This window comes from Hyalella azteca, unplaced genomic scaffold (assembly GCF_000764305.2).
Source record: "Hyalella azteca isolate HAZT.00-mixed unplaced genomic scaffold, Hazt_2.0.2 contig6164, whole genome shotgun sequence".
Classification (NCBI taxonomy): Eukaryota; Metazoa; Arthropoda; class Malacostraca; order Amphipoda; family Hyalellidae; genus Hyalella; species Hyalella azteca.
In genome coordinates, this window is record NW_025936332.1 from 1 (window position 1) to 15728 (window position 15728).

Genomic DNA, 15728 nt, shown 5'->3' on the forward strand with positions numbered 1-15728 from the left:
TGGTCGTCTTGGTCATGATGGTGAGTGTGTTGGTCAGCTCGCAGTGACTCAACTGCTTGGACAAACCTGCAGCCCGGGGCTCTGGTCGTCTTGGTGATGATGGTGAGCGTGTTGGTCAACCCGCGGAGACTCAATTGCTGGGCCAAACCCTGACCAACCTGCAGCCCGGGACTCTGGTCGTCTTGGTCATGATGGTGAGTGTGTTGGTCAACCCGCGGAGACTGAACTGCTGGGCCAGACTCTGACCCATTTGCTGCACGGGGCTCTGCATGGTCGTCTTGGTCATGATGGTGAGTGTGTTGGTCAACCCGCGGAGACTGAACTGCTGGGCCAGACTCTGACCCATTTGCTGCTCGAGGCTCGGGTCGTCTTGGTCATGATGGTGAGTGTTTCGGCCGAATTTGAAGAAATAATCAATTCGGTCATACCCTCAAATTTAGACTGCCTGAGGCCTGACTTCCTTGGTCATGATAGTCATGCAAGTTAAGAATTTTTCAGGTAGAATTTTCGTGCCTATTAACATTACTAACGGAAACTGGAGAATCGTTTGGTAATTAATGTTATGCTTTATTCAGTTCACTGCCGGGGACTTCCTGAGGAGCACAGAGCGCATGCTGCTGCAGCACCTGGGGATGAGGGGCGACACCGTGGGAGGAGCCCTCAAGTTAGGTGAACTTGATTTCCAGCGCATAACTTAATTACGCCATGCTTATTGAGTAAATTCCTTGGGGTACCTGGTGCCGTAATGTCAAAATCAGTCAGAGTCAGTAACACCGTCAGCCAGCTACTGACGGTTTCCAAAGACAACCCACGAATCACACACGAGAAATCATCCTCTATATGTACATAAGCAAGTTTTGATAGCACGGCCCATGGAATAAGGTTTCCCTCAGAAAAATCGTCGCTGGCTCTTAATACCTCTTTGCTCAGGGGATAGACTCTTCTCTATACCTCATCTCCTATCTTTTCAAGTATCCATCCAGATGCTGGCGTGGCGCAAGATATGGGCTCGTCTCCATACCTCAGCTCCTACCTATTCATCCAGGTGCTGATTTGGCGCAGGGTATCGGCTCGTCTCCATACCTCATCGACAACGCACAACTGAGGCAACGAGCTAGAGCTGAGTACGCAAAGAGATCTAAAAAACCTTACGAGGCACTGGTGCTCACACCGGATGGGAGAGAAGTGAAGAAAAAGCTGCAAAATGGTGAAAATCTATTTTTGGGATACACTGGATACGTTGACACTGACGACCCGTCTATACTCATCAGTGTTGTTCCCGAAAACTGGCCACCACAAAATGCTGAGGTGCTTTAATTTTTAACTACTTGTTATTTTGAACATACGATCAATGCTATTGGGGAGAAGAATCACTCCAGTAGATTAAAGAAACTCGCGTACAAACTTGTACAAACAATAATATTGCACAGGGAAGTTTATGCTTTTCATCATCTAATGATATTCATCACATGAATCTTTGCCGTGGGTACCAGGTCCCAGCGGGAGCGCAGCCGTAGGCCACAAATTTTACTCTTAAATAGGACCTGGAGCCAACGCCCAGCTTCATCATGCATTAACTTAACTCAGCCTCAGAGCTAGAAGCTGCAGACTACGCTTGAATTCCGTAATCAAGACAAGCGACACACTGCCGATAGATAATAGCGCCCTAGATCTTCAGCCAATGCTTAAGCATGCTAGCTCGTAAGCAGGCAGTTCCTCATCCGGCAGTACCTACTCCGGCCTAACCTCTTCTGGCTTAACCTATTCACGCTGTCCCGGCTCACAACCTTCTTGCAGTCAATGACTGGCTCTACCAGCACTCGTAGACGGCCTTTCTAACTTCCTGCAGCCAAACAGGTTAGGTTAGGTCCGCTCAGGTTTGTTTTGGGTGGTGAAATGTTGCAATTTTTGTAGGTTAGGTATGAAGAGGTTAGGTCGGAAGAGGTTTGGCCAGTTGAAGTAAGCCATGCTTACCTTTAGCTAGCTAATTTTGTGGCTGTGGACATACGGCGCTATGGCTTTGAGCACTTGACTTCATAGGCTGTCATGCCCTCTAGCGTTCTTACCTACGCAAAGATATATAAACAAAATGTGAAGTGTGGCAAATCTGGCTTCCGGCATGCGCCCCGTCCCAACAAGGTTTTCATGATGATTATAGCATTAAATTTTATAGTCTTGAGCAGGAGGAGTTTGCGGCGCGTGTCTATCTGGAAACAGCAGTGGTCTTTAAAAGTTATAAGAACCAACAATCCAGCATTGATCTTTCAGTGCTCATACCCAAGGGCCGAGGTGAGTATCTATTGTGGTTAATTATCTAATATAAATTTTCGCTTGCTACAATGATGGCTAACTCTTACATTAACGTACTCATCGATGATTACCTACAGAACGAGATCTGCAGTGAATAACTTATACAGGAACAGGATGTGCCTGGCACCGGGATCCCCGGCGACAGAAGCAGGCGCAGTTTTGTCGCCGCTACGAAGGGTACGGGACTTTGTGCCGCTGCAAGGACCCTTTGGATCCCCAGCGACTGCGGTGGTCATCGGTGATTTTTGACTTAAGAAAGACGTGACATGCTTAATTTACTTTGTTATTATTCAACATGACCATACCGCACTGAACTTCGTAATAAATTAGGGAATTCTTTATCAATCAATTAATCGCCACTAGGTGTCAAGATGTCTAGAATATATCATGATATTTAAAATAAAAACTATTAGCTGAAAAACAGTTTGCAAGTTGTGTCGCATTGATGCTAACGAAGACCTTGCCTTCAAAAGAACTTCATCCCCATGTCGGAGATCATCCCTATCGCGATGCTCACCGCCACCAAGTGTCACTTTTTTTACCGGTAAGTCCCGAACAAAAAGAAACAGTTTAGGAAATCCTTAATTCTTGATCTGACAGAATCTGACCATCGGACAGCAATGGCAACTCGGCCTCTGTATTTCACTGTAAAACAATTGTTATCCGTGATCTTCAATATTTGTATGTTTTTGATTGAGATAAATTGAAACAATTATACTTGAGTGCTGATCACTTAATTAAAGTGTAATATAGGCAGCTGATAAGTCTCCTACTGGCTACGGGTGCGGCTCAAACCGACATTTTGGTCCTCATCGACGGTCATCAGGAAGAGACTGCGCAGCTGGCCGCGATCTTTGGGTCAGAAGCTCAATAATACTTTAAAATTCATGAAATAATAATAAATCTTTCGCCACTACTATTTCTTCCCAAGTAAATTTTTATTTGCCTGATACTTCCTCTGTACTTATGTGAGGCTTAACAAAGCTGTGATATGGTATAATTTTTCTCTCACCAATTGCATTTAAATTCTCAGCTTGCCGGTAATCGAGCACCGCCACGAGGGAGACGCCGGCACTAACACTCCCCTCAACGCGCACTTCAGATTTTCTTTGTTCACGGCCTTCTCGACCTTCCGCAACGCCTCTAAAGTAATCATCTTAGAGGACGACCTCATCGTCTCGCCTGACTTCATAAGGTTAGTTCATAATAACATATATACATGTTATTCAGAATGAAATGTTATCAACCATTGTGCCACCGTGGCCAAATCTTGATTCCTTTGCACAGGTCTTGATTCCTTTGGTCCCAGATTTTCAACTTTTACCTTTTATTGTTCCGTTTTCGGAACTCTTTTCGTATTTTTTTATGATCCGTGACAGTGAATGACTGAATTTTCAGCGAAGTCAGTAAAAGAGAGTGCGAATAGAAAGAACCAACCTGTAGTAAAATTGTTTTCATCTTAAATAACGCGAGCTATAGAGTCATCAAGGGTCGCTAGCAAGCGAGGGCAACGTGCACTGCCTCGCCAGCGTAGAACAATACCGCCTTTGTTTCATGTTCACGCTCACCTCCTCTACCCTGAACACCTCTACAGCCGCTAACATCGCCGCTTTCTGAAAGCCGCTTATTCTCAAGTCTGTAACCGAGTTTTTCAGCACTTTGGAAACTTTACAATTTATACTCAACTTGATTCAGTTTTCAACTTGTGTTTTTAGCGCATTTTCTCATTTATGGAAAAAATACACTGTTGTGCTCGCCATGTCCGTCTGTTCGTCCGTCCGTGACCTCCGGTTTTTGTCGACGAGAAAATGCGCTCTTTGTCACTCACTACAGTGAGTACTGAGTTACATTTTTTTAGCTTTTGCATTTCACGATGGCTGGTCAAAGAGAAAAAAGACTAATTGAAAAGGCCTCCAGTCCTGTTAAACCGAATGTGAAGATCAAATCGCAAAGTGAGCCAGTTGAAATTTGTAAGTTTTGCAAGCTGGTATCGCTTAACGTCAATGACGCAACAGTGGCCTGTGAGCTTTGCGGGGATATCATCTGCAACAATTGTGCAAAGTTGAGCAAGACAGACTGCTCGGTTGTTCGCAAAAACAAGTCAGTACACTGGTATTGCCAGGACTGTCAACAACCTGCACTTAGCGCTGTAAAAAGCGAGAAGATGGTGGAAGAGAAGTGCTCTTCTATGTTTTCTGTCTTAAAGGCCGAAATGGAAGAAACCAACAAGCAAGAGTTGAGAAAGAGAGCCGAAATGGAGGAGAACCACAAGAAAGATTTGAGCTTGTGGCGTAGCGAATTATACTCGTTACGAAACGAGCTGGTTGAAATGAAAGCTCATCTACACAAAACAGAAAATGGCGATAACACAGAAGGTAAAGGCCGCAAAGAGGTCATCTCTGATCTCGCCAGCGAGAGCACTCGTGAACTGCTGGATAGAGAGAGAACAAGACTTAACCTTGTTTGGTCTAACGTTCCCGAAAGCAATGCTTCGGATGCTGCGTTTATAAATGGTTGTTGCACCAAGGCACTTAACGTCGTTGTGAATATAACGGCATGCAAGAGGCTGCGATCGAAAGACGCTACCATCTGTAGACCGCTGCTAGTAGCTGTGCAGGATGCAGCCCAGGTCGGACATGTGCTTAAAGCTGCGAGAAAACTAAGTGAATTCACAGAGTTTAATTCAGTCTATGTTAAAGAGAATGCTACCCCTTCAGAGAGAGAAAATTTTCGCAAGAAATGGCAGGATAGACTCAAGCGGAAAAGCATGGAGACTCAGGTCAACCACTTTCACGATATCAAGACAACACCGGCCGCACACGGTCGGTCAGCGGAGATGGAAGACAAGTAAGAAGTCGTGTCCATAGATCCAGGCCTGTAAATAATGTAAGAAGTAAACGAATGCATCAAAGTGAAAGTGCACAAAAAGCTTTAAAATGTTTTTACACGAACTCGGATTTTGTATTACAGAGAGACTCCCTAAAAATTTTGGGGGGGAAAATTGTACCTGTTGAATTTCAGTTCCTAGGTTTTGATTATTTTCATAACTTAAATGAAGAGCAGTGCAGCAGAGGTGTAGCTTTGTGGGTTAGAACATCTTATGGGGCCCAGCAAGTCAAGTTATCTGCCGAACATCAATCAGCTAGAGAATCAGCGTGGTGCGATCTTTCTCTCATAGGCAAAGATAGCCTCCTCAAAGACGTCGTTTATAGATCACCAAACAGATCTTCTGATAACGATAAAGTATTAAACAGTCTTTTACCGAACATGACTTTTCGTAGGTCACACACTTTGATCGTCGGTGATTTTAATCATCCACAGCTAGACTGGATAGATGGATCCTCTCTAAGGGAAGAGAATCCCCCAGTATCCTTGTTCATGGAGTCAGTAAGAGACTCCTTCCTAGTCCAGCACGTTACCAAACCAACCCATTATAGAAGTAAACAGACTCCCAATATTCTAGACCTGGAGTTTACTAGTGATGAATCAATGTTAGATGAGCTTCGTCACGAATCTCCGTTGGGCAAAAGCCATCACCAATCATTGTTTTTCAGACTCAAGTGTTGTACAGAAAAGACGCCTCGGAAGCGTGAGCGTTTGAATTTTGCGAAAGGTAACTATGATAAACTCCGTGAAGCAGCGAATGTAGTGAATATTTCGAACTGTATTAAGGACATGAATGCGACTGAGTCATGGTCATTTCTCAAGGACACGGTTATGTTTGCAGTTGAAGCGTGTGTACCTACAATTGAGCTTGGTAGAGCCAAAAAAACTAGGTGGATGAAAAGTACAGTTTTAGCTAAGCTGAAAACAAAGAAGGAAGCATACCAGCGTTATTTACAGGCTCGTAGCGATGCTGACTATAACCTATGCGCAAGAGCTCGAAATCAAGCTAAGGAAAGCTGTCGCACCGCAGTAAAAACCCTCGAAAAAAGTATTGCTAAAAATGCAAAAAAGAACCCGAAAGCCTTCCTTTTGTACGCTAGCTCGAAGTGCCAGATGAAGGACGGTATTTCTGATTTGAAAGTAGATCAACGAAAGATATCCTTTGATTAGGGTTATGTTAACGTACTTGATCACTTTTTCAGTATCGTATTCACAGAAGAGGACTTGAACAGTATTCCAGCTATTGAGGAGCGCCCAGTCGACTCTAAATTAATGAGTTTTGAAATACAAGAAGAGGTTCTCAAGCGCCTTATCGCTGTAAATCCAAAGAAGTCATGTGGACCGGACGACTTCCACCCCAGATTACTCAAAGAGTTAGCAACTGTCCTAGCCGGCCCTCTGACGTCATTTTTTTTCGAAAAACTTTGAACGAAGGGATCTTGCCGGCTGACTGGAAAGAAGCTCAAGTGACATCATTGTTCAAAAAAGGTGACAAAAGCTGCCCGGGCAAATATCGCCCTGTCAGTTTGACAAGTGTCGTTTTCAAGGTTATGGAATCTGCTGTGAGGGATCGATTGATCGATCATTTGACTGTTGATAACCTCCTGTCAGACTGTCAACATGGCTTTATTACCGGGAGATCCTGCACCACTAACCTCTTGTCTACTCTGAACGAATGGACCCGCCTGCTGGACGAAAAGGAGCCAGTAGATGCAGTGTACATTAATTTTGCCAAGGCATTTGACAGTGTCCCACATGAGCAGCTGTTGCGTAAATTGAAGTCTTTGGGAATTAAGATTGATGTACTCGAATGGATAAGAGATTTTCTAGCAGGGAGGCGACAATGTGTCAGTATTAATGGGTCCGTTTCAGCCTGGTCTTCAGTGCGCAGCGGCGTGCTACAGGAAGTGTTCTCGGGCCTATTCAATTCGTTGCATTTATTAACGATCTGCCAGAAGCTGTGTCTAGCGTTTGCTCGATGTATGCCGTCGACACAAAAATTTATAATACAGTGAAGAATACATCGCAAAAAGTACAGTTGCAAGGTGATCTTGACAGGCTGGTAGACTGGGCTAAGTGTCAGCTTCGTTTTAACGCTGACAAATGTAAAGTTATCCACCTTGGCAAGAATAATGAACAGTAAGATTACAGTATGAGAAGACACGGTTGGAACGACAGAGTGATGATGTCGAAGTCGACAATGGAAAAAGATTTAGGAGTTAATATCGACAATGAGTTGAAATTTTCTAAGCATAATGAAGGTCAAGTTAATAAAGCCAATAAAAGGCTTGGACTGATCAGACGCTCTTTCGTGTTCCTAGATGCAGAAGCGATGAAGCAGTTGTTGCTGTCGTGCGCCCGAACCTAGAGTTTGGAAACGTCGTGCGGTCACCGAAATTTGAAAAGGTCAAAAATCAAATAGAAGTCTTTGGCCAGTTCAAAGACGCGCAACGAGGATAGTTCCGGGCTTGAAAGGCAAGTCCTATGAGGAAAGATTAAGATTATGAAGCTTCCAAGCCTCAGTTATCGACGTCTGCGTGGGGACCTCATTGAAGCATACAAGTATGCTCATGGCTTATACAAGGTCCCAGAAGGATTACTAGAATTTGAAACAAGAACCAACACCTGGGGCCACGGCTATCTAAAAAAACTGCGTTGTAACACGTCCATTCGACAACATTTCTTCTCGCTTCGAGTCACCGATATGTGGAACAGCCTCCCTGATAGCATCGTTGACGCTCCGAGTATGAACGCCTTCAAAAACAGACTAGACGAAGCTGTGCAGGCTATTGCAGGGGCATATGTTCAGTCTTACAATGCCTAGCAAATTACGGACCAGGCAATAAGTCCAGCAGCTATCTCAATCAATCATCAGCTATGGAAAGATCGGGTTCCAAAGGCCGGATCCATTGTGAATCAAGTCACGAAAAGTTCAAGAATCGGCAACAGGCCATGGGCCTATTTCTTCAAGGCCGACAATTCTAATTTATTCCATAAAATTTCAAGATGTGTGAGAACAAACAACGTCTATTGCATATTTATTCACTTATTTATTTCTGGTAGAATGTTTTGTTTAAAAACTTTTGAACACTAAAGACTGGCGAACTTTTTCATCATAACGATCGTATGCGCGACCCTTGTTTCTGGACAAATGGCAGCAAGTTCTTTATGGTAAACGTATCATAGCTCTATTCTCTATCATGGTAGATTATTCCTTAGAAATTTCTTAGACAGATTAGAAATCACACCTTATTTTGAGATTTTTAAAGGCTGATACTGCACTCAACGGTGTTTCGTTTATTTCCCACATATTGAACTCAGCAGTTGGCAACACAGTACCCTGGAGCCAAAACTAGCCCTGGAGCCAAAGCTCAGCCTAAACATACACAGAGCTTCAGAGCTACGAAATCGCATATCAAGCTCTATAGAAACAACGAAAGCCAAAAGTATATCCGAACTGCGTAAAGGTAAATCGACGCAAAACCACAGTCGCTGCTCAAGCCAATCACGGCTTCATCGATGTGTTAACCCAGCATGGCCCTACCTTTCCAGTTACCCTGACTGGCTCCACCTTCTTGCAGCCAATAACCCGCTCCACATCGTTACTGTCTCCTCTTCTCCAGCTTACAGCAGCCAATAAGGCTATGTTAAATCAGTTAGATTTGTTTGGTTATTACAGAAAAATTTTTAGGTAGTTCCATGATGGGAAAACGCATAGTCAGAAGCTTGGACTCGCTGGCCTTTAACACACAGGAACGCCTGTCGGAGACCACCAGCGCCTTGCATCGAATGGACTATCATGATCCCTTCCCTCAAGAACGTAGTCTATAACACTTTTTGAGTGTAACATTATCAGCCGCAAGCCACCAGACAGATCACATCCATTGAATTAGGTCAATTAGACCACAGGAAAATGGCCTGACGTAGACTGGCCCAGCATCGTATGCCAATACGCGAAAAAATTTTACACCACCCGGACGGAGCGTGCCGGAGCCGTCCGTATCTGTCCCATGTGTGGAATCAGCCTACGGTCGAACGGTCACGCGTTGTACTACGATAAATTTTGGAGCAGTTCCAAGCTCGCTTCTCTGAAACCTAACCCCAGATACCGTGAGCTAAAAATTAAGTAATTTAGCCAAGCTGTGGAAGTCGCTTGTCGAAGGACGATAGATTTTGGAACAGAACTATGCTTTCTGAAACCTAACACCAAAGTTGTGAGCTAAAAGTGACCGTATGGTGGTGCACGGAAGGATGCATGCAGTTTCACCGGCGGGCTGGGCTGGTTGGTCGCAGTCCTTAATTTGTCAGTAAGTTACAGTTCGAGCTAAAGTCAGAGTATGAAGTGATGGTTCGATGCAACAACGTTCAGTGGTGGGCAACCATTACTCTCTGGGCTATTCGCTTCAGAATGTGGTGGCGTAAAGCTCTTAATATTTTTTTAAAGCAAGATGATATCTCGGGCTAGTTTTAATCCACGGCTGATTGGTGGTCATCCGGAAAAATACTAGGTGTTTCTTTCAAGGCTGATTTGTGCACAAATTTGGTGGTGCACGGCAGCGTACCCAACACACACACACCCCTACAAAAACTTTGCACTTGACGACATGGCTGCTGGACGCTGACGCCACACACTACATTACTTCACTTTCCTATACAGCTTTTTCCACCAAACGGCGTGGTTGCTCGACGCTGACGCCACACTACGTTATTTTATTTTCATTTGCAGCTACTTCCACCAGACGGCGTGGCTGCTGGACGCTGACGCCACACTCTACGTCGTGAACAGCTTCTCCCTCAACAGCTGCCCCACGGTCGCGGCTGACGCCACGCGTGTCAGGCGCTCACAAATGTTCCCCCAGTTCGGCTGGATGGTCACAAGGGAATACGCTCAAGAAATCCTTCATTTTTGGGTCGACAACTCGGTGAGTGTGACAGCACGGAGATTGGGCTTCATGCGGCCATAACTGCTTAATAAAGTTTCTTGGGTAAAATAATTTGCCAGCCACTGGGGCACAAGGAGATTATATTTGCGAGATTTCACAATAAAGATGTGAAAAAATAAAAAACTAACTGAAATACGCAGGCTATTGGCCTTATAAAATAAAAAATAATGTGCTAACCATGAGCAAGAAAGAAGGTTGGTGAAAGGTTTGCAGTGGCAGTGAATGTTTGAGAATCTATGATGATTTTTTTTTAAAATTGCTGCAAACCAGACTTTTTCCCGAAGGAGTTCGTTCTGGTGCGTGATGCACAAGAACAGTGACGGGTTCTGCGGATATGTATTCTGCATAGTGACGGGTTCTGCATATGTATTCTGCAATTATAATGCAATAGTTTTCTGGCAGTGCAACAACGAACGCGAGACATCTAACCATAATCTGGCTGGTTGTGCACACCACGATCCATGCATCGATGCAAAAAGATTTTGTCTTTGTCGAACGAAATTAAAAATTCTAGATGATTCCTTTCTCAATTTTGTAGCAATATTCATCCTTCTCAGCACTTGATGCCTACAATTCAGAATCTGTCATTGAAAGTTGAAATGAGAGAAGGCGTCCCAAACAGAATGAGAAATAAAAATGAAAAATACAACTAAAGAAACACCGCGAAAACTTCACCGACACGTTCAAACCAAGGTGACTTTTTGATGATGTTGCTGCTGATCGACTATAACTGGCCTCTGATCTTCCTACACGTCGTGGGATAACTCTGCATTTTCGACAGGTCGAGTTTCTGGCGGACATCTTTATTCGTATCCAACAATAGGAGCTTCTTGATACTTCACCCACTGGCAACACATGCATAACACAAAAGCACACAAAATTACAAATGAAATTCCATCCCAAAAATTATTTCACAGGACAAATCTTGGGACTGGGATTGGAGGCTACATTATGCGCCTCTTCGTCGGGGAAGGTATGCACTGGTCCCGGAAGTGTCCCGAAGTTTCCACTCTGGATCGTCAGGAGCTCACATCAATGGATGGAGCCAAGCCCTCATATTCTCCAACATGATCTACAACCACGACCCAGATGTCAAGCTTAAAAATTTACACCTGTATGTTACTTTAATTTTTATATTGTTATTCATCTTTTGAACCATGTGCCACATGGGAGACATTCTACTTGAATAAGTCCGACAAAATATTTACTTGAGAACTATTGGCTTGCCATAATTTTAGGCCACATTTAAAAGAAAACCCTGAATTCAGAATCAATAACTAAAAATAAGGCTGCTACAGATACTCATGGCTGCATGCTTAATATAAAGATTTCGACTATATTCAGGTACAAAATATATTCCTTGGTTGTATTATAGGCATCGTTCGGAGACGCGGTTCGTTTAAAGATCCACAAAGTTCAAAGACCCATAATGTTCAGAGTTTTACATAGTTGAGAGACCCACATAGCTAAGAAACCCACAAATTTAAAGATACATACATGTATAGCTACGAGACCAATATAGTTAAGAGGTACTCTTAGTTTAGAAGCCAGTGAGATTAAAACAATTTTTTATGACTGAAGGAATTGGCGAATAAACTACCACAGATATATTTTATTCAGTAGGCATTATTTGAGTATTAAATAATCACCAACTATTTCCTGGTCCAATTGACTATATGAACTGAAGAATCTTCCAATTTGGCTGCAATATTTGTAATAAGCTTGCAGAACTATAATTTAACGTCCTATTTCTTTGAATTATCATATATGCCTAGAATTATGAATTTTTTTCTTCTAAGCCGAAATTCCTTTCTAATTTGTGAACCAAATATTCTCACCCATTTTGTCAGACTCCAAGCTAACGTCTACGCGGATTATTTTTCGAGTGAACTCAGGAGAGCAAAAGTCCTTTCAATGGAAAATGGCTTCAACCCCTGCCATATGGAAACTATTCCGGAGGAACTGGTGACTGAAACTAAAAAAGTTCACTGTGAATTTCTTCATAGCTTCCAATCATTCATTGACTTGCTTTAATCGAGATAATTAAATGGACCGATTCCAGTCTCTTTTGTTCCAGCAGTTTATCCCAGTAAACAGTAGCTACTTTCTATAGACTCATATATAAAAATTTTGAATTATCAAGTGGCATGCTCAGGCATGGTCGGGATTCAAATCATTTAAATTGAATAAACATGTAAATCCCGAAAAGTCTTTGCTTATTAATCTTTAGATTTTGGTAAATCATCTGCACTTGATTTTCATAATACCATTCTAGTGACTCGAATGATATTTTGCTATGAATAATCATATTATTGAAATGAATACTATCTGTGGCTGTTGCGTTTGTACATGTGAGAGATTACATTATGCTTTACACGGCACATTCCACTTTCTTGAAAATATCTCAAATGCCTAATAACTCTGTTAAGAATTTTCTTCGTAATCTTAGGTTAAAGGAACAAAAATCGTTTAATTAGATGAGTCTCCAGTTTGCCACTATGCTGTTACCAGCCCACCAGATATCTAAAGTTGAAATAACGTTGATTAAACGTGGTTTTACCGAATTCAATTCGTAATCAACGATATTTCTACGTAATTTGCTTGGAGGGAAATGTTTTGTTGCAATCAAGAATTGAAAGCAAATGAAACATATGTCAGAACATTAATCAAATCATGAATTTCTGGTAAATTAACATTTCAAAAATTCTTAGTATTTCTAAACTCGATATCATAATCATTAATTCATGGTAAATTAGCAATTGAAGTAATTAATTAATCTTAGTTAATGTTAAACTTTCCCAGCGTCCCGGTCCCGTCATAATTCATCTGGAGGCCAACTCGTACAAAGACCTTATTTCACCTCTTATTCTCCTGGCTAAGGTTAGTGATAGAGACAATATTGTCGATAATACAATAATATTCATGGTTGGTAAGATGAAAAATGTAGACAATTGTGACTGATAATATTAATTTGTCAAAAATAGTTTGAAACGTTAACTTATATCAAATTATGTCTAATGATAATCGATTAGCAAATCATGTACAATTATTATTTATTCATATTCTATGTATGAAATAATAATTTAATTATCATTAATTCTGATAAAAAGAGATTAACAACTTATAAAGTTTCCGACATTTTATATAGTTATTTTTATATAAGTATAACTTGGGTAAAATTTACAGAAAAAATTTTCCACAGTGCCTACACACTTACCCAGATCACGCTTTTGACAACTACGAAGGTGTGGTGCAGTACACCATCACGGGCATCACTCCACACACCACACTTTACGCCGTGGCCTGTCCCATCTCACCATACTGGTAAGAGTAGAATGCTGGTATTTGTAATATACTGGGATGTGTAATACACTAGTATTTGTAATGTACTGGTGTGTTTAATATATTGGTGTGTAACCACTCAAAGTGGCGGTAACATTTTCGTGGGCGAACATTTTCGGAACCATGAACGACTTTCTCAAATGTATTCGCCAATTCACAGAAATGTTCACGCTTTTACTGTGTTGAAACTCACCTTTCAATAAATACCGTAAGTTTAAATTATATTTGTGTTAATAGCGTGAAACTTTGTTCCTTAATTGCTAAAATTTAGTGAAATTTTCAACCCTGGTCAGTGGGATCATTAAGAACGCGACGATGACGTCACCTCGTCCAGGCGCCATGGAGCAAGTGTCACGGTATGACCGCGCCTGGAGACTTGCTAGGTGGTACAGCAACACCAGGGAGGTGCGCTACTCCAACCACAGTGCAACGTATTACGGCCTGGCGTAGATGTAGCCTCAGAGTGGTGCGCCAATCTGTAGGTGGTNGCCAATCTGTAGGTGGTACAGCAACACCAGGGAGGTGCGCTACTCCAACCACAGTGCAACGTATTACGGCCTGGCGTAGATGTAGCCTCAGAGTGATGCGCCAATCTGTAGGTGGTACAGCAACACCAGGGAGGTACGCTACTCCAACCACAGTGCAACAGTGCAACGTATTGCAGCCTGGCGTAGATGTAGCCTCAGAGTGATGCGCCAATCTGTAGGTGGTACAACAATACCAGGTAGGCGCGCAGTATTACGGCCTAGTGCCAAATGAAACTGTTGAAAATAACCACAGGTGAATGCATTACGACCTAAAATAAATTTTGATAAATATTTAATCTCGTTTTAGTTAGAAATGTGGTGATTTTTATCGGAAGAGTTCCTAACGGTAGTAAACCCATTCAATCTAAACACTGTTTTCAATCTGAACACTGAGCTTCATGTTTATTCTAATCACTTATTTGAATTTAGATGGCTATTCATTCACTACTTAGATTTAATTCTGGGATGTTAACTGCTTGACGTGAATGCGCACAGCTGAATGAGGAGGACGTGCTAGTGAATGGCCTGTCCTACCACTTCTCCCTTTATGCTCCGCCAGTCTAGAATGATGATTGCGTAACGTCGTAGCAACGTAGGCAGGTACGCATCACGCCAATCTGTATTTAGAAACTAGAGACGATCGCATTTGAATGAGAAGAATAGCTTTGTACCTACATAAAAAATACTATCTTAAAACTGTTCATCAACAGAATATGAATATTGCAATATGAAGATAAAAATTTTCTGCAAACAAAATCAACTATCAATTAGATGAAATTGAAAAATTTTAATAGTTAAACCTTAAATTCAATTAAATCATAATTCAAATCGTTCGTTATCGTGGCTCGATTGGGGTCGTAGGTTATACTTAAACATATAAATCAACGCAGTTTTCCTTCTTAATTTTAGCGATGATTCCTAAATCAGTAATCAGCAGAGTTTATTTACAAAGAAAAATTGTGATAACAAGATAATAAAAAATTTAAATTAAGCTCTTATTATAATTTTCCCTGCCCAGATACGTTTCCTTAAATGCAAATCACAACACCACGAATACTGTTCAATAAGAGCGTTCTGATTATTTATCGACTATAGTTTTTTAGCAGTTTGAAAATCAAACCTATGAATCTTTATACATTTTTGCTGTATAGAAACCCTTTTGTCTTTGGTAAGTGAGATTTTATACCTTCAGATAAATGAGTGAGAATTTTTTCGATGCCCATATTGCTCATACGTCGGTCATGCGGACACAGTTTCGCTAGGCAAAAAGGCTATCAGTTGTACTTTCGCTGCATGGGGGCGCATGCCTGAGGCCAGCTTTGTCAAACTAAACATTTAGTTCATATTTCTTTCTGTAGGTAAGAATGCTAGAGGGCGTAAAAGCCTATAAAGTCAAGTGCTCAAAGCCATTGCGCCGGATGTCCACAGCCACAAAATATGCATACTATGCATATGCCATACTGCATCTGGCCAAACCTTTTCTAGCCTAACCTACACAAGTTGCAACATTTCTCCACCCAAAGCAAACCTGAGCTGACCTAACCTAACCTAATTGGCTGCATAAAGTTATAAAGGTGGTCCAAGTAGCTGGTAGAGCCCGTCATTGGCTGCAAGAAGTTGTGAGCCGGGACAGCGTGAATAGGTTAAGCCAGAAGAGATTAGGCCGGAGTAGGTACAGCCGGATGAGGAACTGCTTGCTTATTAGCGAGCATGCTTAAGT

The 15728-nt window shown here is 42.1% G+C and overlaps 1 protein-coding gene across 2 annotated transcripts; it reads left to right on the top strand.

The window, feature by feature from the left end:
• Positions 1 to 7: 7 nt before the first annotated feature.
• On the top strand, positions 8 to 14749 carry LOC108669197 (protein O-linked-mannose beta-1,2-N-acetylglucosaminyltransferase 1-like). 2 transcript variants are annotated; one of them, XM_047880771.1, is made up of 15 exons: positions 8 to 20; positions 576 to 669; positions 1046 to 1308; positions 2184 to 2289; positions 2418 to 2548; positions 2784 to 2854; positions 3064 to 3168; positions 3344 to 3505; positions 9923 to 10118; positions 11057 to 11253; positions 11990 to 12104; positions 12942 to 13019; positions 13342 to 13463; positions 13775 to 13864; positions 13982 to 14749. In XM_047880771.1, exons 1-15 carry the CDS (start codon positions 15 to 17, stop codon positions 14046 to 14048), a joined length of 1803 nt encoding a protein of 600 aa, XP_047736727.1. In that variant the 5' UTR covers positions 8 to 14; the 3' UTR covers positions 14049 to 14749. The 2 variants fall into 2 exon arrangements, with proteins under 2 accessions (XP_047736727.1, XP_018011989.2); XM_018156500.2 differs by lacking the exons at positions 8 to 20; positions 576 to 669 and having other exon boundaries at positions 1276 to 1308; positions 2174 to 2289.
• The last annotated feature ends 979 nt before the right edge of the window (positions 14750 to 15728 follow it).